General features: G+C 45.1%; 2 protein-coding genes across 5 annotated transcripts; both read left to right on the forward strand.

Moving 5' to 3' along the window:
- The first annotated feature begins 1,912 nt into the window (after nucleotides 1-1,912).
- On the forward strand, nucleotides 1,913-10,773 carry LOC136492590 (protein NETWORKED 1A-like). Of its 4 annotated transcripts, XM_066490154.1 has the most exons (7): nucleotides 1,913-2,389; nucleotides 3,188-3,408; nucleotides 4,060-4,291; nucleotides 5,472-5,819; nucleotides 5,897-7,218; nucleotides 7,346-9,118; nucleotides 9,350-10,773. In XM_066490154.1, exons 3-7 carry the CDS (start codon nucleotides 4,189-4,191, stop codon nucleotides 10,397-10,399), a joined length of 4,596 nt encoding a protein of 1,531 aa, XP_066346251.1. In that variant the 5' UTR covers nucleotides 1,913-2,389; nucleotides 3,188-3,408; nucleotides 4,060-4,188; the 3' UTR covers nucleotides 10,400-10,773. The 4 variants fall into 4 exon arrangements, with proteins under 4 accessions (XP_066346251.1, XP_066345007.1, XP_066346870.1 ...); XM_066488910.1 differs by lacking the exon at nucleotides 3,188-3,408; XM_066490773.1 differs by lacking the exon at nucleotides 1,913-2,389 and having other exon boundaries at nucleotides 3,221-3,408; nucleotides 4,152-4,291.
- An 11,106-nt stretch (nucleotides 10,774-21,879) lies between these two features.
- LOC136471224 (leucine-rich repeat extensin-like protein 6) lies at nucleotides 21,880-23,508 on the forward strand. The gene has a single exon (XM_066468961.1). It carries the CDS (start codon nucleotides 21,932-21,934, stop codon nucleotides 23,102-23,104), a length of 1,173 nt encoding a protein of 390 aa, XP_066325058.1. The 5' UTR covers nucleotides 21,880-21,931; the 3' UTR covers nucleotides 23,105-23,508.
- Nucleotides 23,509-25,286: the final 1,778 nt, after the last annotated feature.

The following is a 25,286-nucleotide window of genomic DNA, read 5'->3' on the forward strand; positions in this document are numbered from 1 at the left end:
TTGACAGCTCCTCCTCCCCCTCGATATGAGAAGTAAAGAATGGTCATGGTGCTCCCGAGCTCCCAAGCAAAGCAATCTACTCTGCTATATACTACGTTGTTAGGTGTGTGGCCTTTTGGTGTGGATAAAACAATGCAACATATGGGCTCTGTTGGCTTGGCTTATAATCCGTATTTTTAGCTTGTTTTGTAGTCAGAATAGTATTTTTCTCTCACGATAAATCAACCGGAATATTATTTGGGCTTGTTTTTTCAGCGAAACGAGCGGAGCCACTCTTAGGTTATTCTAAAAACACACACATACTCTTGGGATTCGAGCAAAGCAATCTCCCATGAAGGTGTAAAGTCCTCTCCATCTCTTCCATACAGTCGAGCTATCAACTAGGATTCGAGTACTCTCCAACTCAAATTCAGATTGCACTCCTTTCGCTTTTTAATATACGATATTTACGGCAATCTAGCTAATTAGTTAGCTAGCTTTTTAGAAATGTTATATTCAAAGAAGTAGAGAGTAACATTTTTCTTGACACAAACACATCTGTTTTGATTCCTTCGTGCAGATTTCATCATTACGTGCAGATTTGCAGAGAACCTGATGCGCGCTTTGATCACAGACGCCCAATTGTCGGCAGCTTCTTTCCTCTCCACTCCAAAAAGCATGTTCTCTTTTGTTTCCTTCAGCAACAAAAAAGCGACGGCTCTAGTCAACTCATCTATCTTATCTTTCGATGACCCACCATAAGCATCCCATTTGTGCTGCTAGATATATTTTCAACAAAGAGAGATTCAGTGCTGTCCGCTGGGTGTGCCTTGTATTACAATTACCTGCTAGACTGTCGGTGATCGGGATAATTAATTATATATATAAAGACAGTGGCGTTATTGTCAGACAGAGTTGATTAGTATTTAGCCATCTAATTAGGTTAGTGTCTGATGAGTAAGCTGAAAACCAATGATGCAAGTCATATTCTTTTATGTTTTTTTTTGTGATTTTGGAGGAAACACAAAGGGTGATTGTATTTGATTTGATGAGAAAAGTAACAGTTTTGTGAGTTAAACTACTACTAGTGGTGTGATTGGTGAATGCCTGAATGGTGATGCCCCAACTAATGCCCTCTCAAGAAGACGACACAGCAACGCCACCTCCGCTCATCTCTTATTAGTACTGCAGCTAGCTAGTAATACTAGTATTTGTGAAGAAATGGTGTGATCTGCAGTGGTGCTACTGCTAGTGTTTATCAGCTGGCAGGACGGACGGCTCTAGATTATTCGCCCGACAATCAATTAAGGTCATTACCATGTAATTAGTAGCATGTCCTCTCCTCCTATATAAGGCGACAGCGATTTGGACACGCAACAAACTTTCGCGGTCCAAAATGCTGTCACGCTGCCGGTCCACATACAGTTTATAGAAATATATTGGTTCAAAGAAATAGGCGTACATTTGAATAACCCATTATTAGCAGAACTAGTCGAAATCACGCGGGGTTTGATGGTACCTGCGTTTGAAACGGCTCTTTTTTTTCCTGCCACGCACGTTCCCGTGTTTTCGTTGCACCACTACCACTGCACGCCCAGTAGGTCGCCTACACTACAGTACTACTTGGTGCCTGTACCTCTGTCCCGCTAAATCTGCGAACAGTGATCTTCATTAACATATACACACCTCCCTCATGAATCATCAGGGCTAAAGAGCCGGCCAAAAAGAGCTAATCATTCTCGCGTCTCGCCCGCCCATCATCACTTCATCAGTCGCTCGCCTCGCTCCCATTCGGCCATTCCATTTCCCTGGGCTGGTCTGGTCCCGCTAGGCAGCGTCAGTACACAGACACACGTACGCTCACGGGAGAGGGAGTGAGGAAATCACCGCCCGCCACCCGTCGGCCCCCAGCCCCCACGCACAGACAAGACGAGAGCCGCTGGGACACACACCTGACACCACCGCCGCGGCGCGCCAGCCAAATCCAGCCGAGAACTCGCCAAAAACAAATTCTTTTCCTTTTGGTCGGGTTCGATTTACCTTATAATTCGTACTATTTAACTTTTTTAATTAAAATAATATTTTTCTCTCGTGGTATTTTTCGACGTGTTCAACCAAGTTTCAGCCAAAACTAACGGTGTGTTCCCACCCCGCTCCCCAAGAACTCTGTCCCGGTATAATACGAGTGCGCGTGCGAACAAGCCGACGATTCAATCGCCGTCGCCACCTCTCGCTGCCCCCGGCCTCCGATTCGTGACCCGTTGCCGCCGCTGCCGCATTTGCTTCGTGGGAGGGCCTGAGATGGCGCCGTAGCGGTGGGATGGGGAGCAGCTGGATCTCTCCTGGGTTGCAGCTGCCGCCACCGCCGCCGCCGCTCTCCCTGCAAGCTCTCACCTTGCTTGTGTTCGTGGTATGTGTGGACGAGCCTTTTCCTTGATTTCGTTTGCCACACCTTTTCTTCTCTCCGTGCTCATGATTTCCTTTGGTGCTCTTCGTTCATGCTGCTGCAAGATTGCCTTTTTGCAGTCCTTTTTGTTAGTACCTTGTGTCTCGCTTCATCAGTTTCAGCACCTGTGTTTTACTTCAAAGATTGTGCTTGCTGCGCCTATCGATGGCCTCTCTTTCCACCTCTTTCCACCAAAGGTTCTAGGATCATAGTTCCTTTCTGCATTCAGTTCCTCCTTGTTGGCCTCAGCACAATTTGTTGCTCTTCTTCATTATCTGAAAAAACAATAGACAACACAAGTTGCTCTTCTTTTTCGAAAGAAGATAAAAATCAGAATTGATTGGCCTATGAACAAAGTAACCACCAATCAATGTGGCTTCTTTCTCGAGGTTTGGAATTCCACCTGCATTTCGTGGTGGCATCTGGGAGCTAGGAAGTGGTTGGGGGCATCTTTTATGTGGGTTGTTGGGTTTTCTTGTCGCTGCCCACCCTCTCTCCCCTGTCCATTTCCTTTCCTTTATTATTGCTGCCCGATGATCCGTTTCCTAGTTCTGCAAGCAACATCCCACCTGTTCATGAGTTCCTAGTTCAGCGGCGATTTCCGAGCAAATCAGTGAAGGACCTTGAGCATTTTCTGATTTCCTCAACTTTTGAAGTAGTTGTTAGGTTGAGCCAAGTTAGCCCAACGGTCAATTGAGCCCATCCGTGCCCTTATCAGGAGCGCCCAGCCCTTCTCGTGGCTGATGGGTTTCCGTCGCGCAGCGCAATAAATAGGAGGTGTGGGCTGGGGCTCGATACACGAGGTTCATCGTAGCCGTCAGCGCCCCAAGGTTCCTAGCCCTAGTCCGATCTAGAAGGGCGCGCCGTAAACGACGGGAAGCGCCACCGCCTTCGCCGCCGCCACTGGACCGCGCCTCCACGTCGTTGCTTCCTCTACTCCGAGCATTGCTGCGGCACCATGGCCACGACATCGGTCCGGTGAGGTACATCACCGAAGTTTTCTATCTAAGCCAAGAATTTACCCACTAGATCAACACCTAGAGGTTCTATTTATCTATCAGTAGTCAGTAGTCCACTTACAGTATCGTTTTGGTTTGCTTCTCTTGCACTGTTCGAATACATTCCTGCTTTTTTTGCATTCACCCTGTCCCCTTTGTCTCTCTTGATTGATCAAGCCGTTGGTCATTCTTCAGACGATTGCTCTGAATTTTTGTGCTCCAATTCTGTAATCGAAACAGTAGCCAACTGTGGTACACTTTTTGGATGTTGGGATGCTTAGTTTTGCTGCTCATGTTTGCTGGCTTTTACCATTCACTACCCCCTATGTTCATAAGGGAGGCAAAAACCACACTCATGTTTTTCTGTTGGAACCAAACTGGGTGTTATGGCTTCAGAAACTGATTCATCGTGTGACGTGTGTAAAGTCTGGATGCTACTGCTGTGTATTGTGGTATCTTGGTCGCTTACTGCTTAATAACAAATGCCAAAGTGGAATATTGATCTTTAACAATAGATTATTGCGCACGAGTGAACCTGAAAATAGGACAGAGATTGATACTTTGTGTACTGTTTATTTTGTTATTCGTCTCTTCATGCTAACAATACTAAATTTTCCTGCTTGATGATCATTGTAGGTAATTGACTGCTGTTAGATTGTGATCTCTTCTTGCTGCTTTCGTCCTTCACTGTTAGTGGAATTACAGAAGATCAGACTGTTCTTTGTCAGAAGTTAAGAACATCGCTTCTCTTTGGCTTCTGGTACAATGGCAGCAACGTCGCCAAACAATATAAGGCGTAAGTACTCATGGTGGTGGGACAGTCATATCTGCCCAAAGAACTCGAAATGGTTGCAAGAAAATCTATCAGGTAAATTATTTCAAAGTATTTTGGGAATTTTCTTATATGTCAGATCCATTTAGTTTCTAGGAACTGAGCAGCCTCTCTAGTGTTCACTTAGAATTGCAATAATCCTAAATCGAGAATGGAACAAGCAAAAGGTTGTTTAGTCAAATTGCACAATAATCTCCATGGTTTGTTCACTTAGAATTGCAATAATCCTAAATCGAGAATGGAACAAGCAAAAGGTTGTTTAGTCAAATTGCACAATAATCTCCATGGTTTGTTCACTTAGAATTGCAATAATCCTAAATCGAGAATGGAACAAGCAAAAGGTTGTTTAGTCAAATTGCACAATAATCTCCATGGTTATTTAGTCTACATAAATGCAGATTTTAATTTCTGGGATAATTCACAAAATTCTAAGCGATCTTAATTCTCTAGATGGTTATTTGTGATCCTACATTCTCATTTCTAATTTAGAATTTTGAAATCAATATATTTAGTCTTTAGATACACATTTTGAAGCATATAAAAAATAATTTTGTTTTCAGAGCATTTAAATCTATGACAATTGTTCACACTTTATGTGACGCTTGCTAAAAACAGTAGGCAGCCTCAATCACTTTGTGCTTATTGCCAGTCTGGCAGCACTTTATGGTTCCAAGTATAAGTTTGGGAAGTAATTTTTCATTTTATTTAATGACAAATACAGTTTTAGGAGCTCCTACTTAATATGATATGCAAATGGCTTTGCACTGATAAAGTACCTGTAAAAAAGTCATAAGAATATTGACAAAGCACATGGGCATCTTTAATTATGGCATATGACCTACAATTTAGGACTTCAGTCTTCTCCTTCAGGTGGGTACTGCAATGAATGGCCATATTCTAGTCCGATATCAATCACTTAATTCATATCAACTTCAGATGCAGAGTAGTGCACCTCATTCATGTGCAACTGTTACCACTATGTTAGAAAATTCAACGAGATTTAGGATAGAAGAGCTACTTCTCTAGGCTGTAGTACTTAGTCCCATATGATGCCTGCCTGTCCTAGGCATAAAACGAGAGCACAGTTTTAAACTGATTTATCTGCGGAATTGATCAGTCGTAATAGTTTGAGCTTGTCTGCTTATAGCATGGTTAGCCTTTCATTTATTTTTACATTTTAAAGAGCTTGTCTTTTCCTGAATGATGATAAATGCAGATATGGATAGTAAAATTAAGCTGATGATCAAGATCATTGAAGAAGATGCTGAATCATTTGCAAAAAGAGCTGAAATGTACTACCGAAGGCGGCCTGAGCTGATGACCTTACTTGAGGAGCTGTATCGTGCATACCGAGCTTTAGCAGAAAGATATGACCATGCAGCAGGAGAACTCCGACAAGCACATCGAAAGATAGCAGAAGCATTTCCTGATCAGGTTCTAATGGACTTGGATGATGACCTTCCAGCAGAAACTTCTTCCATTGGAACTGACATGGACAATCCAGACATGGCTCCATATTTTCTCTCTTTCATCAATGCTAGTGATTTGAAAAGGCACGCTAAAGGTATGCCTACAAAGATTTGCTGTCGTGAATGTAATATAAAAAATACAATCCATGTCATACAAAATGTGCTCTTTCAGATGACCAAGATTACGAGAGGCTGCATAAAGAACTAGCAAGCTTATCACAAGAAAACCAAGACCTCAAGGACAGGATCTCGTCCATGCTAGAGCAGGGCAACAAGGCTGAGTGTGAGATCCTTCGCCTCAAGGAGTCCCTTGCTCAACAAGAAGCAGAGAAGGAGGCTGCAGTTTCACTATGCCAGCAATCAACTGCTAGATTACAAAACCTGAAGTCTGAAATTATGCATACCCAGGAGAAATTCAACAGGCTGAAAGAGGAGATGCAAACTGAACCGCAACCCTTGAGGAAAGCAGATGAACATTTCTTTTTACTTGAAAGAGCTAATCAGGACTTGCACTTGGAGCTAGATAATCTGAAACTTCTGTTGAAACAAAAGCATGATGAACTAAATGAAAAGCAAGCCGAGTTGGAAAAGCTTCATATCTCTACAGAACAAGAGCATCTCAAGCGTATGCAAGCAGAAATGGCGCAGCTTTCTTTGGAAAAACAATTATCACCGGCACAAGACAAACTGAGGCATTTGGCTCTTGAGAAGCAGGTTGAAGTTCACAAGATAAAGGAGATCGAAACGAGCAAAGTTGTGCTTCAGAAAGAACTGGAGAAAATTCTTGAAGAGAACCAAAAGTTGAATGATCAAAGTCACTCTTCTTCAGCAGCGATAATTCGTCTGCAGGATGAGATAATTTCCATGAAAAATGTGCAACGAAGACTGGAGGAAGAGATTTTTAAGCATGTGGAGGAAAAGAAGACGCTTCAACATGAGCTTTCTCATCTTAAAGAGGATAGGAGTGACTTGGATAGGAAACACTCTACAATCAAGGAACAGATAGAATCTATGAACTTGAATGTAGAATCTCTACAAGCACTTGCACAAGAGCTGAGGGATGGCAATGTTGAGCTGAAAGAGATTGTCAAGAACCATGAGAGCATTGAACTTGTGCATATTGATAATCTGAGAAAGTTGGAGAGGATGTCAGAGACGAATGCACATTTAGAAAAGTCTTTGTCAGCTGCAACAGCTGAGCTTGAGGGATTGAGGGAGAACAAGGTGGCATTAGAAGAATCATGCATGCACTTCAGATCCAAGATTAGCACTCATCAGTCTGAGCGAGCTGTGCTTGTTGCGCAGATTGAGGTAGTTTCTCAGACCATGGAGGAGCTACTGGAGAAGAATGTTTTCTTGGAGAATTCACTATCTGACGCTAATTCTGAACTTGAGAGTTTAAGGATGAAGTTGAAAGAACTGAAAGAATCTTCAGAGGCACTCCAAAATCAGAATTCTATGCTTCAATCTGAAAAGAGAACTCTTGTCCACCAGGTATGACTCAAAAATTACTATTTTCCTAACAGCAACAAAGCCTTTTAGTAGGCTAAAAAGATACTATTTTCCTGCTCTCATAACAAAGGTTGGGTCCACCTTCTCAATAATTACATTCTTATTTTAGGTTGAGGGCATCACTGTAACTCTGCTGAATTTGGAAAGGCAATACAAAGAACTAGGAAGGCGACACTCAGATCTGCAGAAGGAGAAGGACTTGGTGCTTGATGAAGTCATCAAGATACAGGAACAGATAAGGCTTGAGAGGAAGGAGCATGAAGATTGTACACAGTCAAGCAACACTAGATTAGATGCTCTACAGAAAAAGATTAGCCTACTACTAGAAGAGGGTAGGAACAGAGAGGTGCAGCTTGGAGAGGAGGAGCTCAAGATTGTCAAAGCTCAGATAGAGATATTTGTCTTGCAGCAGTGTTTGAATGACATGGTGGAAGTAAATTCTGAAATTGCAGCACAACTGCAAAAGAATAAAGAAATATGCAAGGTCCAGGAGGGGAAAATGTACAGCTTATCACAGCATAATCAGAAACTAACTGAAGGGATTGATTCAGTAGTGAGAGTATTGCATCTGGATCAGAAGTATGAATCCTTAGACCAAATGAAGCTTGAAATTATTGTGCAGCTCATCTTAAATGAGATCAGCTGCCTGCTGAATAACATATCTGATGCCCAGGATGTGAAGCAGAATGAGCTTGTTGAGAAGTCACTTGTTGTTACACTTCTGGAGCATTTCGGGCAAGAGGTTGCCGACTTAAGGTCAGAGCGGAATGTCTTGAGGCAAGATCAGCAGATAAAGAATGAGGAACTGCTCCAGCTGCAGAGAGAAAAGGAGGAACTTATGAAGATAAGTGATGAATTCTTGGAAGAGGTGGAGGTTCGTAACCACAAAGTGGATGAGCTAAAGGCTGAGGCGAAGTTCTTAGTTGTAAGGCTCTCAGAACTGCAAGAGTCTAGGAGGTCATTGCAAAGCGAGATCACCAAGCTATTACAATCGAACTCTTTTCTATCAAATGAACTAAATGACTCCATTGAGAAACAGAAGATGTTTGAACATGATTTCAGCAATCTTGTTACTGAAGCTGTCAGCAAAGATATTCTTAGTGTGATTTTTAGAAGCCTTCACGAAGAGAGGACATTGCAGCTGAAGTCTTTGCATAATAACTTTGGCTGTCTGCAAACAGCTGGCAGTGAGCTTTATCAGGAGATCAAGATGATGAACAAGAGGCTTGGAGACATAGAAATCGAGAACAACTACCTTGGCAAAGAACTAAGTAGAACTATGAGTGTTTATGGTGGATCTATTGTGCAAACTGCAGCAGGAAAAGGAAATCCAGGGCGAAGAGATGCCAACCTTCTGAATTCTAGCAGGAAAACCCAACAAGATTGTCATGTAAATATGGAAGTGGAACAACAAGAGGAAGTTGGCAATGCTGATTTTCAGGAGTCAAATGAAATGCTACAGGATGAGGTGCGTAAGTTAAGGAGTGAAGTGGAAATGCTCAGGAGCAAGGAGGCTGTTTTCAACATCAAATCTTGTGATGAAGAGATCATGAAATTGCTGGCTAACATGGAAATGGCTATCATGAATGCAGCTCTGTTCAAGGAAAAGGTCCTTGAGCTCATCATAACATGCGAGAGTTTTGAGATAAGTGCCATGGTACAGAAGGAGGTTCTGAAGGAAGAAATCATACAAAGAAATTCGTATGTAGATGAGCTAAAGGACAAACTAAATGCTGTTGAGATTGAGAACAGAAGACTGAAGGTCGACCTAGATGGTGATTTCACAATGTTAGGGTCATTGCAGTCTGAAGTCAGTGCCCTGGAGGAACAAACCTTGTCCCATGCCAACGACCGCTTGCAAACAAATAAGCTCAGTATGGAGGTAAAATATTCCCCTTTTCATCTTTGATTCAAGTTTTAAGGGTTATACTGTTCCTGGTATAAATTTATAATGCTATCCTGTAACAAGTTTACACTTCTCTACTAGTGACTTGGTACAGTAAACTTTGCTATTTTTTTACAGTAATCGTTGATTACAGGGACTGACAGTGACAGTTCTAACTCCTAAATCTATGCATGAGAACTGAAATTTATACGCCTATTTGTCTTCTAGGAAAATGCATTATCTCCTCACCTTGTGAAGACCACAACACGATCGGGTGGCGAAGACAATGCATTGAGGATGGTGAAGAGCATGGAGCTGCAGAAATTGCATGGAACAATCAAAGCCCTTCAGAAGGTGGTCACAGATACTGGTGTCCTCCTGGAACAAGAGAGGCTTGATTTCAATGCCAATTTGCAAGAAGCGAAGAAGCAAATTGAAATGCTAAAGCTCAAGGAGATCTTGGATGATGATATAATTGAAATGAATTATGAGCAAATGTTAAAAGACATACAGCTTGACCTCATTCAAACTTCTTCAGGCCGGAAAACTAGTCCATTTGGTCAGGAAAAGAAAAATGTAGCACAAGTAGATGATAAGATGGTAAACTCACGTGGTACTATTGGGCCGAGCCATGGACACATGGCTGATGACTTAAGACCACCGCAAAGTGAGTCATTTGGGAGAGAGAACAATTTAATGGTTGTGAAAGAGCTCAGCATTGACAAGCAAGAGCTACTGAGGTCGCTTGCCACGGAGCCACACGAGGACTGGAGAAACAAGGTCGTAGAAAGGCTGTCTTCTGATGCCCAAAGGCTTAGCACCCTCCAATCCAGCATCCAAGAACTCAAAACGAATGCCGAAACATCTGAAGAGCTAGAACTCGAGAGCGTCAGGTACCAAATAAGAGAAGCTGAGGGTACCATCATGCAGCTGATCGATACCAACAGTAAGCTGTCCAAGAAGGCTGAGGAGTTCACGTCTCCTGATGGTCTCGATGCGGAAAACAGTGACTTGAGGAGCAGACATCAGCGTAAGATCTTGGAGCGTGCAAGGAAGATGTCTGAGAAGATCGGGAGGCTGGAGGTGGAAATGCAGAAGGTCCAGCAGGCTCTCCTGAAATACGAGGAGGAGCAGAGCAGCAGAAAGACCTCGAAAGCCCTGCAGCGGCGGTCCAAAGTGCAGCTCGTAGAGTATCTCTATGGTCGACGGCGGGACAGTCGCAAACAACAGCGAAACTCGCATTGTGGTTGCATGAGAGCGAAAACCATCGATGACTAACTCGCCTTTCATGCCGCTTCTTTTTTTCTAAGGCGTAGTGGAAGGCCAATCTTGTCAGCTTCAGAAATGTATCAAGTCTTCTGTTATATTCATGTTCAGTGTAGATAAATGAGTGGATGTATAAGGGTTGTAAATTGTAGCCATGCCCCTCTGTTATAAATGACCGCTGGGCTTGTAAAATTATTGTTGCTTGTAGCTTCTGATCATGTTCCATAGGAGGTCTAAACTCTGAAGAGTATTTTTCTTTCCATAAATAGGAGAGGACATAGAACTGATTTGAATCTTGGTCGATATCATTTTGTGTGAATTTTTGTACAAAGATGACCAAAAAGGAAACTAGTATTTGCTAATTCTGCTGTAGCAAGGTTGTTGTCTACTGTGATTATATTCTGAACGTGGCGAGCATCTTGTCGGTGAGCTGCAGTTGATCGATTGTCTGAAAAGTCGGGACTTTTGACACGGTCTTCCGACGAGTAAACCCATCTTCCATCTCCTTACGATGGACAGGGCCAGTTTAGTCTTGCATCTCAATATTCTGAAATCCTCCATCCCTTTTGTGCCTCGTAGGTCATAGCTTCAGATTGCTAGCGTGAGGTCCTCCAGGCATGAATATGTCAAACCTAATCGTGAGTTTAGTAGGATATATGACAGCATCACCTGAAGGTTTAGCGCGTCCATATATGCCCTGTCCATGTCCCCCCTTTTCAACGGTTCCGTCGTCAGTCCTTCTGTAGCCAACTGTAAGACAGACTTGTGTTAAGTGTAAGCAATATAGTACTTCACACAACCTTGTTTCAGTGATTTTTACTGGATTGTTGATGTGGTGCCAATTCTTCATGTTTTACCCTGTCAAGAGGAGAAGCGGAGAAGAGATCAAAACAGACTCGTGTCTGGTGTTCTGGTCATTGCTATTTGAACGGAGGTCATTGCATATTGGGTTGGCGCACATGAGGAGGGACCTCAGATACTACTAATTAACTATTCGGTGGAAACGGTTTTGGTAACCTAACTCACATTATTTGGACAAAACAGGCTGTGGTACGGTCTTGCAGTTGCCGTTTTCCTTGTAGACCGTACCAGCATGCCTTCATCTTCAGTTAACAATGACACAATTCTTCCTTTTATTAAAAGAAAGAAAAGGTAAACACTAGCTGCCTTTAGATATCGATCTGTCTCTCCCAGAGGGCTACATGTCATCTGCTTGACCAGTGACCAATATATATGTCTTGCCCAACTGCATGCATGCATGCACATTACTTTGCAACCCTGGTCAAACTCAAACGCGGCGGGCATGCCTGCGTGCATGATTCCATGTTGATCAGGTCACTTGCTCTCGACTCCAACAAACCTCGTGCAGAAAGGATCAAGTTCTTTGACCCTTCGTTCTTCCAAGACCACAAGTGTGTCATATATATATATATATGAAACGATCACGCGTTGAGCTTTCATGTCTGACATTGGAGGATGTCACCATGTACCAAACGGATGGATCGAAGAGAGCACAACAGGGGGATTCTCCTATACCAGTTTCTTTGCCTACAATTCAAAGAGCAGCGTGCATGAAAGCTCAGTCTCATCAACTTGTTGCGGTTCTTGAGTTGTAAGCTCCACCAAAACCAAGTGGAGTAGTTTTTTATTCTTGTTATTTTTTAATATATATAGTTGAAGAAGAGGTTATATAGGAGAAGGGAAATTCGTTTGAAAAATGCTGTCGATCGAGGAAAGTTCCAAGAGGATGCCCGGGGTTAGTTAGTAAACAAGCGTAGAAGTTAACCTACCTTGCTTGGATAGTAATAATGTATATGTAAATATAGTTGGAGAGAAAAAAAAAGTTAGGAGGGGGGGGGGGGGGGGGGGGGGGGGGGTGTAAACATGGACCTAAAACCGCATTTCCTTTGATTTACAGTGCCAAGATTAGATTCGGAGCTAGTGACGCGATCCCACCAGCTACCGTTTCCCCTCTCACCTACCGGATTGGGGCTCAGAGCTAGAGTTGTGCCTGTCAAACGAGAGAGAGAGAGATGCAAGAACACGTTGGTTTCTTTAACCACCAAAGATGTGCCAACAAGAGATAGGTAAAGGATCAGGTCAATTTTCCAGCAAGAAGATGCACTTCATCGATCGACCGGCTAGCTAGCTAGCTTTCAGCATGTTTTCCTCAGACGTCTCCATGTGCGTTCCGGCCGCCTCTTTTTAAAGCACAGACATCATCCTAGCACACGTTAATCTTTGCTGTTGTGTTGTTTTGGGTGTGCTTGCTTTTTGCCAATGAATCCTCTCCATCCGGCCGGTGTGTGTGAGATTCAAGCCGGCGGCGGGTCCAGATCAGAGAATCAGATCATACTGTAATTCTCACGGCGCCGATATTGGGATGACATGGACGGCGAGGGCGTTGGTGGCGTCAGCGTCGTCGTCGTCCAACATTTCCATCCCAAGCTCGTCCTACAAGACAGGGATGGCGACGGGAGATGAACGCCGATATGACCTCTCACCAGACTCCCACCATCTGCTGCGGGCTACTCTGCCAAAAACCTATTGTCCTAGTGGCAAATGCACTCGCTAAAGTGCTAAACTACATAGTGTGTCAATTCGCCTAAACAATATACACATACTGTGCCCCATGTAACATAGTATGCCCTCCCTTCACTAAAAAGTGCGACACTAATTGGGTTGCAATCAACAAATCAAAGCCTAAATAATCAATTGCTTAGTTAATGCACAAGGGCCTAAAATCAGTATGGTAATCACGGTTCACCAAAAGATTGATAATCATATCATTTGCTACAATTTGTAGTATATTGCAAAATCAATTCACTAATTTGTAATCAAGCTCTCTAAGCTTAACCATCAATCTGCTCTCGTTCTAACCCCATCTATCATAAGTTGTTGAACCCAAATTTTGGCTTTCCAATTTTGGTCTTACATGTTGCAATTGGTAAGAGTTTCTCTCTGCATGTTTAGTTAAAACTCTAACGCTTGTGTCACTATGCCAAAATTGCAAAAAGGAGACGTCAGTGACGTCAAATTGAGCCACGTCTGTGATGACACATTACAGATCTGTTCTCTCTAAATGTGTCTAATGAGTTGTGTCACCCATGGCCACATCATCACATATGCTTGTGAATGATCATAGATGTGTTTGTTAAAACACGTCTATGATATACAAACTCATCACATACTTTTGTTGTTGAAGCCACATCAGTTATGCTGAGGAAGTCATCAAAGACCCATTTTGTTCAAACGTGACTATGATGTGTGAATGATATCACAGAGCAATGACAGCGCAGTGGCTCAAGAGCATAGTGTGCGGGCACTCCCCACTATCTCCCACACACTCAACGCCCAAACATAGCTATAGGTGGACAAACATCACAGGCACGGATACGAAGAACGAGTCTTTGATGCCTCCATCGCTCTGCTGCCATCACCCAGGCCCACCCATCTTGGTCCTCCTAGCGCCTTTCCTCGACATCCTATTCATCTGGTCTATACAAGCTCTCGGGGGGAAGGCAAGGGCGCTCGACCACCAGCGAGTGTGGCATGGGTGGCGCTTGCTAGCGCTTGGGGGAGGGCGAGGGCATGGTGGCCAACCTCTGGGTAGGTCGGGACGCATAGGGCAGAAGTGAGGTCGCAATACGCGGCCATGTTCTCTGAAGCAAGGTGGAGCCTATGGATCTCCAGCGCCCATCTACCACGCCATCAGTGCCTTTCCTTGTGTGTAGTGGCTCCGATGATCTCCGCTGCCTTTCCTTCTCGTGCACGCTGTCGGCCGCGCACGTAGAGGTAAACACTGCCCAATGTTTCTGTGTTGTTGTTGTGTCTCTATACTGTGCTTGTGTGTTGTGTTTCTATATATGCTTATGATGTGGCTTTATGTTGTGCTTGTACTGTGATTGAGGTGCAGAGAGATCAGTGGTGCTAAATTACCTATTGTTGTTTACCTAAATTTTGTTGATGAGTAGGTCGAAGTGGTCAACTAGTGGACAAGTTCTTACCTTCAGGTGGTGACATTGCAAGATCAACAACTTGCATTGCATGGACCTTGGATATCACACATCTCCAACTGATTCTAAAGAAGTTTGTTGAGACAAGTGGACAATGTTCATTCTCAGTATGTGCCTATGCTTGGTGGGCATGCAAATTTATTAATTGGATTAGTCATCTACTATAAATTCGCTCATCAATTGATTGAATGTTGACTTATATTTTTCTTTTTTTTTTAATTTTTTGTAGACTATGGAGGATCAGAGTTGTATGTCTCTTAGGAACCATACTTGTGATGAGTACTTAGATGGTATTAAATCATTCATAAGAGCTACAGAGGTGGATATGTTGAATTGACACAAGACATATATTTGATATCAATGCTATGATTGTGAGAATGAAAAGCAGTACTCAAGTTTATTGCAAGTCCATGCCCACTTGATCATCTGAGGATCCGTGAATGACTATAAATGTTGGAACAACATGGAGAAGAAGGTGTTAATGATCGGGACCTGCAAGTTGGTTCTATGGACCAAGGATTCTATGGTAGTCATATCAGTCAAGATGGTGAGGAAAGACTCCCTACAACTCATGCCGATCAGGATGGTGAGGAAGGACTCTTTGGTAGTCAGGATCTTAGTGATGGTGACCTAGCAAATATTGGTGCCAACTATGTCCATATGGCCTAGGATCTAGAGGAGATGGTGTGTGATGCTTTGGGGTTTGTTGAGTATACTTTAGGCAGTGTAAAGGGGGCCAAGATTGCTTTCGGTGCTAGATGACACTAACACCCCATTGGATGTAGATATTTAGGCTCAGAATTCGGAATCAGCATTGACTATCTCCAAATACAGTTGTTTGGATGTTTGGATTCGGAACTGGTATTCATCATCAATGCTAACTAGCATTTACTGCTCCTCTGCCTCATCTCAAATACCTAGTTCTTCCCCTATGTACTGGTTACAACTCAAACATCCTTATCCTCAAGACCCTGTGCTCGAGCTCAGCCCCCATGGACAAACCCCCACCTACCATGGTTGTCGTAGAGTTCTACCCCCCCCCACCGAGATATGCCCTGCATGACTGTGATCGAACTCCGCCCCCCATGGCTGGGGTCAAGCTCCCGCCTATCAAGATACGCCACTAAGGGCCACGATCGAGCTCTGCCACAGTGGTCATCGGTGCTAAGCTCCGCTCACCATGGCTAAGGTTGAGCTTCCACCACTGTTGAGATCTGCCCCCCGCTTGCCATGGACGTCACCGTCGAGGTCCCCCCACATTCGAGCTCCTACCCGAGGTCGAGCTTCGCCTGCCATGGACACGGACGATGAGTCTGTCTTGATGAGACATGTGAGAGAGTTTTAATTCCATGCTTTTGCATCCCAGGAATCAGATTTGAGCTACTTGCTAGGATTCCAAAAGCCAATTCAATTGTCATCCAAATAATATTATTCGAATTGTGTCCCTTTCAATACCATGGCTGCTTTGGTATTGAACCCTATTTAATTCTAGCCAAAGAAGGGGGTTTATGTAAGGCACCAGCGTTTCTTTCCCTAGTCTCATCCGTACCGGCACGTGAAACGTCAGTTTGATGGCACAAGGGAGACATCATCTGCTCCAAGGCATTTCACTGGGGAATATGTTTATGAGCAGGTAAAGGATGTCAATGTTACATTTGGTAAGGAAAGCACTATCATTGGAAAGCGTGAAAGCATCTAGGCCTCTAGTTGGGTTTTGGTGATTAATGACGACACGAGATTACTATGACTAACATGTGTTTTGCAGAGGCAATTTGAGTTAGGTCATGGTAATGGCAATTGATTGGACAATTATGGTTGTCATGCCCCTATCGATGGAAATCATTTCGGTTTTCACAGGATGGACGACAAGGTTAAGGACAGACTAGTTCTAAGTGTCGTTTGGTGTTGAAGAGACACTTAGAGTAGTTTAGGACCTTGTTTTTTTCCTTTGGCTGTACTATTAAGGGGGTATGGACTAGTAGCTTGACCTAGGTGAGTCTAGTGAGTTAGGTGTGGTGCACACTTGTTAAACCTAGCACTAAGTAGCTCAGTGTCGATAGAATATCGTCAGCAGTCATCCAAGGGGTATCCCATAAAGGTAGATTGATTGACAGAGAGATGTGTAATCAAGAACAAGAAGGCAATAGAGACACATGAGTTAGATAGGTTTAGGCCATTAGTATGACATAATACCCTACTCATGTAGTCTGTTGGTTTGTATTAGCTATCGTATGATATTACGTGCATTTGGAGGGGGTCCCTACCCACCTTATATAGTCTGGGAAGCAGGGTTATAAGTTAGTTAGATTTGAGAGATAACCAAAAAATAATAACATATTATATGAATCTTGGGATCATACGTATCATAACAGATCTCTTAGTATCTTCAGGATATCTTCCCGGTGTCTTGCGAGATGCGCCGAGCAGAGTCATGCCCCATAAGGCTTCGTCTTGTGGGCTGGGCCACCCCTGGGGGCACAGCCCATGTGGTCTATCGTGGGTATCCGGGGTCATACCCTCCACAGCTAGTTCCTGAGCGCCTTGTACCCGTTATGCAACGCCGTCTTAAGCTTGTCTAAGCAGGTGCGAACAAGGCTGAGCAGTCAAACTCATGGTCCGATCACTGTGATGAGTTGCCGAGCAGTTGTGAGCAGTTGTCGAGCAGTGTGTACCGTCGCCGAGCAGCGCAAACCGCTGCCGAGCAGCGTGATCCGTTGCCAAGCAGTGTAACCCAAGTACGGCTTGCCATAAGGGTGTAAGGAGCTCAAGTTCAAAATCAAAAATTTCTTCGCAGTGGACCAAGTGTGCCCACTTAGAGTTCGACCACGAGAAAAGAAGATAGTCTTCTTCAGCTTCAAGAGGCGCGGAGTCTTCTAGATTAAAGCAAACACATTCACCGCAAGGTGAAGTGTGTCCACTTAGTCCCCGAGCCTGACAGTAGATGACGTAGTCATGTGGTGCCAGAGTCCAAAGTAGAAGAATAGTAGAAGACCAGCCGAGCAGGCAGCCAGTCCCCGAGCATAGCCTCGAAAGAAGAAAAAGCACATTCACCACAAGGTGAAGTGTGCCCACTTAGTCTCCGAGCCTGACAGTAGGTGACGTGGTCGCATGATGCCAGGGTCAGAAACAGCAGTCTGAAAGCTTGCCGACGTCATCTGACATGTGTGTATCAAGACCCCAGACGTGCTGGCCAAGATCAGCACCCTGATCTGAACAGCATGGAGCAGCTTGATAGCACACCGATGAGGCGTAGCAAGATCCGACCATCAAGGGAGTCACCGGCGTAGCTGGCGATGTCCAAGCGCCGAGGAGTCCTCGGCGTAGCTGGCGATATCCAAGCGCCGAGGAGTCCTCGGTGTAGCTGACGATGTCCGAGCACCGAGAAGTCCCCGGCGTAGCTGGCGATGCCGAGCACCGAGGAGCCTCCGACGTATCTGGTGATGTCACCGAGGAGTCCCTGGCGTATCTGGCGATGAAGCACGAGTGACGAACAGTCCGGTCAACTGGTCGGCGACGAAGTGAGCATTGAGTAGAAGCGACCGGCGAACAGTCCGATCAACTAGTCAGCGATGAAGTCCATGAACCTAGCGGTCCGACCAGTTGATCGGTGGAGAAGTCCGAGCACCAGGTGGTCCAATCACCTGGATGTTGATCCTGCAATACAAATATGTAGAATGGGTAGTATATGATGTAAAAAATATATGAACTCCGGAGAAAAATCAGCAATGGCGATGAAATAGTATATGCAGCTCGGCGTTCAGTTGTTGTGAAGATGTATTTATATTTAATACAAACACACGACCAATTAGTGTGTAGCTGAGTCTCCAGCCCTAGCTAGCCCATTAACCATAACATCGAGCACGGAGCCCATGCACGTGTAGGAGGAAAAGGCGTCGCTAAGGAGCCGCTGCCGACCACCCATAACACAGAGGGCAGACGTTCATGCACGTGTAGAGAGGATCCAGAGACAAGGTCGTCTCTGGAGGCGTCCGAGCATCAACAGGACTGTTCGAGGGTTTGGAAAATCGTTTGGAGAGCAAACATGGAGAAACCAGCTCAGAGAAACATTATGGCGATATATGGAGATTGGAGAATATTTAGAAAAATATTAAAGTGTGACTTAGCTTTAGACATAACGTCAGGTTGACGGCGTATGGCGTTATCTGGTCGGCGAGAGGATGGACGTCTCCAACCTAGTCGGTGAATCTACCCCTTAGGGCATCTTGGTAAGCGGCAGCGGCGTTGGCGAACCCAAAGGGTAGGGCCGTAACCCCTGGAGCTTCCCAAGCAGCCTCCGATAGATCTAGATCAGAGAGTGGTCGGCGCTAAACCAGAGTGTCCAGAGCCGATTCGGCGATGGAGAGACAATCGACGAGCTTCAGACCGACCCGATCGATGGATGCGATCAGATCGTCGTTGTTGATTTGCCTTCTCTGGTAGCGAGGAAGTAGGTGGCGAGTTGTTGATGAAGGCAACCTCGGAGGTAGTTCCGAGATCGGATCTGCAGTCATAGGTGTTGGGGTGATCACCGCAGAATAGATCTGCACTGACTCAATGAGCTCTCCGACTTCATTTACGTTGAAGACCCACAAGATGGATCTGACCGTAAAGATCTGGTCGGGCTACAGGATGGACGAAGAGCCTGCGGAAAAAGCCACCTTGTTCGACAAGGAAACAACACGCATACCCCTACCTGGCACACCAACTATCGACAGAATTTCGTCGGCAGTCTCCGAGGTGTATCCCACGAAGGTAGATTGATCGGCAGATAGACGTGTAATCAAGAACAAGAAGGCAACAGAGACACACGAGTTAGATAGGTTCAGGCCGTCAGTATGACGTAATACCCTACTCCTGTGGTATGTTGGTTTGTATTAGCTATCGTATGATATTATGTGCGTTTGGAGGGGGTCCCTGCCCGCCTTATATAGTCTAGGGGGCAGGGTTACAAGTCAGTTAGATCTGAGAGATAACCGAAAAGTAATAACATATTACAGGAATCTTGGGATCATACGTATCCTAACAGATCTCGTAGTATCTTCAGGATATCTTCCTGGTGTCTTGCGAGAGGCGCCGAGCAGAGTCATGCTCCACAAGGCTTCGTCTTGTGGGCTAGGCCACCCCTGGGGGCGCAGCCCATGTGGTCTGTCATGGATATCCGAGGTCGTACCCCCCACACTCAGGAATAGCCCTAAGATCAATTGGAGTAAACTTCATTCACATAGGATTTCAAGTTAGAAGTGAATGGAGGGTCAAATTACTGACCGGACGCTGGTCTGGTTGCGACTGGACGCTGGAGGGTGAGTTCGGTCAGTTTATTTGATCAATTGAAGTCATCTGGTACTGACCGGATGCTGAGTGAAAGTGGACCGAACGCTGGGTGCCTGCGTCTGGTCAACTATAGAGAGGTTCTAGAGAGACTGTTTCATGATCGGACGCATCCGGTCAGTGCTGACCGGACGCTAGTCAGGATTCTATAACTGACCGGACGCTGAACAGTGAAGTGACCGGACTCTGGGTGCCAGCGTCCGGTCAACATCAGTAAGGTTCCTAAGAGCATTTTTTTACCGGACGCGGGTCAGAGTCTGGTCAGAACTTAATGGCTCTTTCTAACACAGTGGCGGGGATAACTGACCGGAGCATCCGGTCACACTGACTGAAGCGTCCGGTTACCCCGCAGAACACTGACTTAGCCTACAAACGTTATGTTTTAATGAGGGGGTATAAATACTTACTCCACTCGTGCATGCAAGGTCTCTTACTCATTTGTTCAGCTGAGAAACACCTTGAGAGTGTAAGGGAGAGCAAGAGCCTAGTGAGGTGATTGAGATTTGAGAATCCAAGATTAAGGTCCTCATTAGTGCAAGGAGAGTAGTAGGTATGCATCCACCCTTCTCATTAGGCTTGTCGTGGTCAAGTGAGAGTTTGTGCTTGTTACTCTTGGTGATCGCTATCACCTAGACGGCTCGGTGGTGATTAGGAGTTTGGTGATCATCCGGCGGAGCTTGTGGATGACCCAACTTAACTTGTGAGCGGTTGTGGACGATTCACCGCGACAGAGTGTCGAAGAATCAGCCCGTAGAGAGCACTTGATCCTTGTACGGATCAAGGGGGAACTACACCCTTGCTCGGGTGCTCCAACGAGGACTAGTGGGGAGTGGCGACTCTCTGATACCTCAGGAAAACATCGCCGCATTCATTTCCCTCTCCTTACTTTGAGCATTTATATTTGAGCAATTCATTTTTTGTCTTTACATTCCTAGAATTGTCATGCTAGAGTAGGATTGGAACTTAAGGTGCAAAACTTTTGTGTGGTAGAACAATAGAAACACATTCTAGGTATAAGGGGTGAAGTAGGCTAAGTGTAGAGTTTAATTATTGTTAAAATTTAGAATTAGTCCAATTCACCCCCTCTTGGGCATCTTGATCCTTTCAAAGCGAAAGCGTAATACATAAGGTCATGATAAGAATAGGTGGAAAAAAAGTCAATTCACAGGAGATACCTTACTTGATAGACTTAATAGTCTGTCATAGCATCGATGTTGTGCGATGTCTCCTATTCAAGGCCCTCTATTTTGATTTAGTTAGGATTCTACAGTCTAAGACAACTATTTTCCCAATGTGATGTTAAAACTCGAGCACATGTTGTACCTCTTATTCCAGACACTATCTTTGGATTTTATTACAAACATTGATTCTAGATCCTAGACTCTCTTCACGCTGAGAAATATGTGTTTAAGCATGCACCACATTGTCCTACTATACCAGTGAGCTCTAGCGATGGCAAGATGGATGGAAGAACGGACAGGTTTGGAAACGGTAAGGGACGAGCGCCACCCGTGTCGCCCCTAGGGACAACACGAGGGCCTATCATGTTCCTTATTGGTGTTCCAGGAGTGCTCTATATCAAGATCGAAATCAATAATCAAATGTTGCTTTGGTATCTTTTCTGATTTCAAATGTACATCGTTTTAGCCCTTTTTTCTCTAAATGTAAGTCATCATAGAACTTCTATGCAATTTTTACCTTTTTATTTCTTCTTTAATCTTTATCATACCTTACAGATTCTACTAATGCCACAAATGTGAGTCATCTTTTCAAAATGAGATATAAACGAAGGATAGCAAGATCATTTGATCTACTTTCTTGATCCTAGTGCATATATATATTAGATATAAAATTACCCATATTTGGAATCAAAGGGAGAGTAGCTAGATACATATATAAGGAGCTAGTCTCTCTCTAGTGTAAGTGGCAACAAGAAGCTGTAACTGCCCATCTGTACCACATCATCACCTACTCAGAAACCTTAGCCGAGTCAACAAAAAAAGAAGAGCATGCATGATTATATGTCAACATCCATGACCAAGCATAAACTTCTCTAGCTCGGTAGCTCCCTCCAACTCCCCACCACAATCCAATATATATATGTACAAACACACATGAAAACTCCAAGACACTACAGTACTACACACCTTCTCTTATCTGCCGCTCCAAATCAAACACCAAATTCATTATTCCTATCAAAATGGTGCCTCTGTCAGGGCCAACAAGCAAGACTAAGAAGAGAGCTCTCCGGCACGTCCTCCTCCTCTGCCTCCTCCTTCCCTGTATCTCCCAACCACTCCCGGCTCCTTCCCCATCTCCAACGGCGGCGCCTCCAACGGCGACGCTTCACCTCTCGCCGTTCAACGACCGGCTCGACGCGGCGTACATCGCGCTGCAGGCGTGGAAGCACGCCATCATCGAGGACCCCAAGAACCTGACCGCCGACTGGTGCGGGCCCTTCGTGTGCAACTACACCGGCGTCTTCTGCACGGCGGCGCAGGACGACCCGCACATCCTGACCGTGGCCGGCATCGATCTCAACCACGGCCGCATCGCCGGGTTCCTCCCGGACCACATCGACCTCCTCGCCGACGTCGCGCTCATCCACCTCAACTCCAACCGCTTCCACGGCACGCTGCCGCCATCCATGCAGCACATGCGCCTCCTCTACGAGCTGGACATCAGCAACAACCTCTTCTCCGGCGGGTTCCCGTCGTTCCTCACCTCGCTGCCGTCGCTCAAGTACCTGGACCTGCGCTTCAACAAATTCGACGGGCAGCTGCCCGACGCCGTGTTCGGGCGGCAGCTCAGCCTTGACGCCCTGTTCGCCAACAATAACCGCTTCAACGTGACCCTGTCGTCGCAGAGCCTGACCAACTCCACGGCGTCGGTCATCGTGCTCGCCAACACCGAGCTCGCCGGCTGCCTGCCGCCGAGCATCGGCAACATGGCCGACACGCTGGTGGAGCTCATCCTCATCAACACCAGCATCAGCTCCTGCATCCCGCCGGAGATCGGCAAGCTCAAGAAGCTCAGGGTGCTGGACCTCAGCCGCAACGAGCTTGCTGGGGAGCTGCCGGAGAGCGTCGGAGACATGGAGAGCCTGGAGGTGCTCAACGTGGGGTACAACCAGCTGTCCGGCGTGGTGCCGGAGAGCATCTGCCTGCTGCCGAAGCTCAAGAACCTCACCGTCGCCGGCAACTACTTCTGCGGCGAGCCGGTGTCATGCCTCCACATTCCCGTGCGCGACGACCGGATGAACTGCATCCCCGAGTGGCCCCACCAGCGCACGCACGAGGAGTGCATCGCCTTCGAGCACCGCCCGCCGGTGCACTGCGGCGCCGACGGCTGCATTGTTCATCACCCGCTGTGAACTGAAGCTCTAGCATACGCACGCATGCATGCATGATCAGTCGTAGGCTCTCGTTGCTGGTAGAGGCCGCGAAGCTGCGTGCATGCATGTGGGTTCTAGAAATGGTGGTGATGGTCTTGCTGCAACTAAAAAAAGGGGTACGTTTGGTAAAGGCAACAAGTAGTTTTGAATTATAAATTCGCGTGAGTTTGATTTGTGTCGTCGGTGCCAAAAAAACGTGTATTTGGTAGCGAGAAGGACTGCGAGTGGGTGTATTAGGTTTTTCGCCTTTAATTTGTTCTTTTCCTTGTAGCTTTTGTTACCTGCATGCACATAAAGGCATACATACGGCTAATGTAAACCCAACAGAAATGTGACATGTAACTATTATATATTCCTCAAATAAGAATTTGAATAAAGGGGGCTAGAAAGTCTTCATTATTCTCTATACCATTAAATATTTATCCCACATATATATCCTGTAGTTACCCACTTGCTGAATTAATTAACTGTATCCATATATACGTACAGTTAGAGATAGGTTTTGTGTACGTATGTTCATAGGAGTGAGTGCTTATGAAAATATGTACGCAAACCTTATCCTTATGAGCACCTCCGAAAGACTGAGTTGACGTCGTTTACCACTAGAAGTACAGTGATATATACGTACAGTTAGGCATATGTACTCTTATGAATTACCCCTATGAGCACCTTGACGTCGTTTACTACTAAAAGCATAGCGATATATACGTACAGTTAGGCATATGTACTCTTATGAATTACCCATATGAGCACCTCTGAAAGACTGAGTCGACGTCGTTTATCACTGAAAGCATAGCAATGTTAAATCCTAAAATAAACCTAAGAAAATACGAGCACCCGTGTAAGTCGGGGACTTGAACTCGGGTGGGCAGCTTCCACCACGAGGAAGCTAATCAACTGATCTATAATCAGTTCGCATATATACACATAACTATACACAACATGTATTGTATGCCACTAATATCTACTCTAAATATACATGCATGCAAAACCTGTCCACAACTTATGAAAATTTATAGGTAACATATACATTACTCGAGTCAAGAACCGTTAGCATGATGCGTACCGTACGGAATTCCGAACCTAAAGATCTTCCATGGAAATTAGTTTCATAACTACTTGAGCTAGTGCACACGCACTTAATAAGCCTTTCTTAATATTATTATTAGCTTGCATATGTGTCAGTATCTTAACATTAACTCCCTTGTTCATAAAAGAACATATATATCTTGACATTATTAACTCAAACTCTTGTACGCTACCTGATCTGCTTGTGTAATGCACAAACTACCACATGATCTATCTCCATCAAATCTTTGGTCACTTTTGATTTGTATGGCTCAACTAGAAAAGTTAAAAAGAAGTGGTAATGGAGGATGCGCATATATAATATAATAGCCCTAGCTTTGAAAAACCCCTCATAAACCACAGAAAATGGCTGGCCCTTTATTAATTTTTTTTACTTCCACACTCTGAAGAGTTGTTTGTTTCTCACCAAAGTGATCACACTTGGGTCAGGCAGTGATGCTAGGCATACCCTTGCGATCCGGATGCGCCTGCCTGGGCTCAGCTCCTAGGCGAGGCCGCCGACCAAACAAGCCCTAAATACCGCCATACTTGATGTATATACATATATTTTCAATATTTCCCATAGCACAAAACGAATTATGCCTTTAATTCTTCAACTGATGTTCTCATTAATCATTTTTCTCTAATTATTGCATTGACTTTACTTCAACCAGATTTATGTTTTTTATGTCTTCTTTTTTGTTACTTATATGATTGTTTCTTGGCCACATAGATTAATGAGCCATGTGTGATTATTTTTAAATAATGGTCATTTTGATCTTACCATGTGTTGAAACATCGGTTTCTAACAAGAGTGAGAAGTGGGCGGAGGCCTTCGTCTTAGGTCGGGGTCTCCGCCCGAGATGGGCGGAGGCCGGCCTCCGCCTAAGACGGGCGGAGGTCGCTGAACGCAGCGCACTCCTGTCGGACAAAATCCTCTGTCGGAGGCTCTAGACAGAAGGTCGCTAAACGAGGGATTCAGTAGGCTTTGGCCAAGTAGGAGTAAGAGAAAGGGGCGGAGGCCCTCGGCTTTGGCCGATGCTCCGGACTCAGGCTTTGGCTCAGGCTCTGCCTGAAGGAGAGAGTGAGGATC

Source organism: Miscanthus floridulus, chromosome 1 (genome assembly GCF_019320115.1).
Source record: "Miscanthus floridulus cultivar M001 chromosome 1, ASM1932011v1, whole genome shotgun sequence".
NCBI classification, from domain to species: domain Eukaryota; kingdom Viridiplantae; phylum Streptophyta; class Magnoliopsida; order Poales; family Poaceae; genus Miscanthus; species Miscanthus floridulus.

Coding starts and splice junctions, on each gene's coding strand:
- LOC136492590 (XM_066490154.1), top strand. CDS start 4,189: ATGGCAGCAACGTCGCCAAACAATATAAGGCGTAAGTACTCATGGTGG. Junction 5,820..5,896: donor TTTGAAAAGGCACGCTAAAG/GTATGCCTACAA, acceptor GTGCTCTTTCAG/ATGACCAAGATTACGAGAGG. Junction 7,219..7,345: donor AGAGAACTCTTGTCCACCAG/GTATGACTCAAA, acceptor TTCTTATTTTAG/GTTGAGGGCATCACTGTAAC.
- LOC136471224 (XM_066468961.1), top strand. CDS start 21,932: ATGGTGCCTCTGTCAGGGCCAACAAGCAAGACTAAGAAGAGAGCTCTC.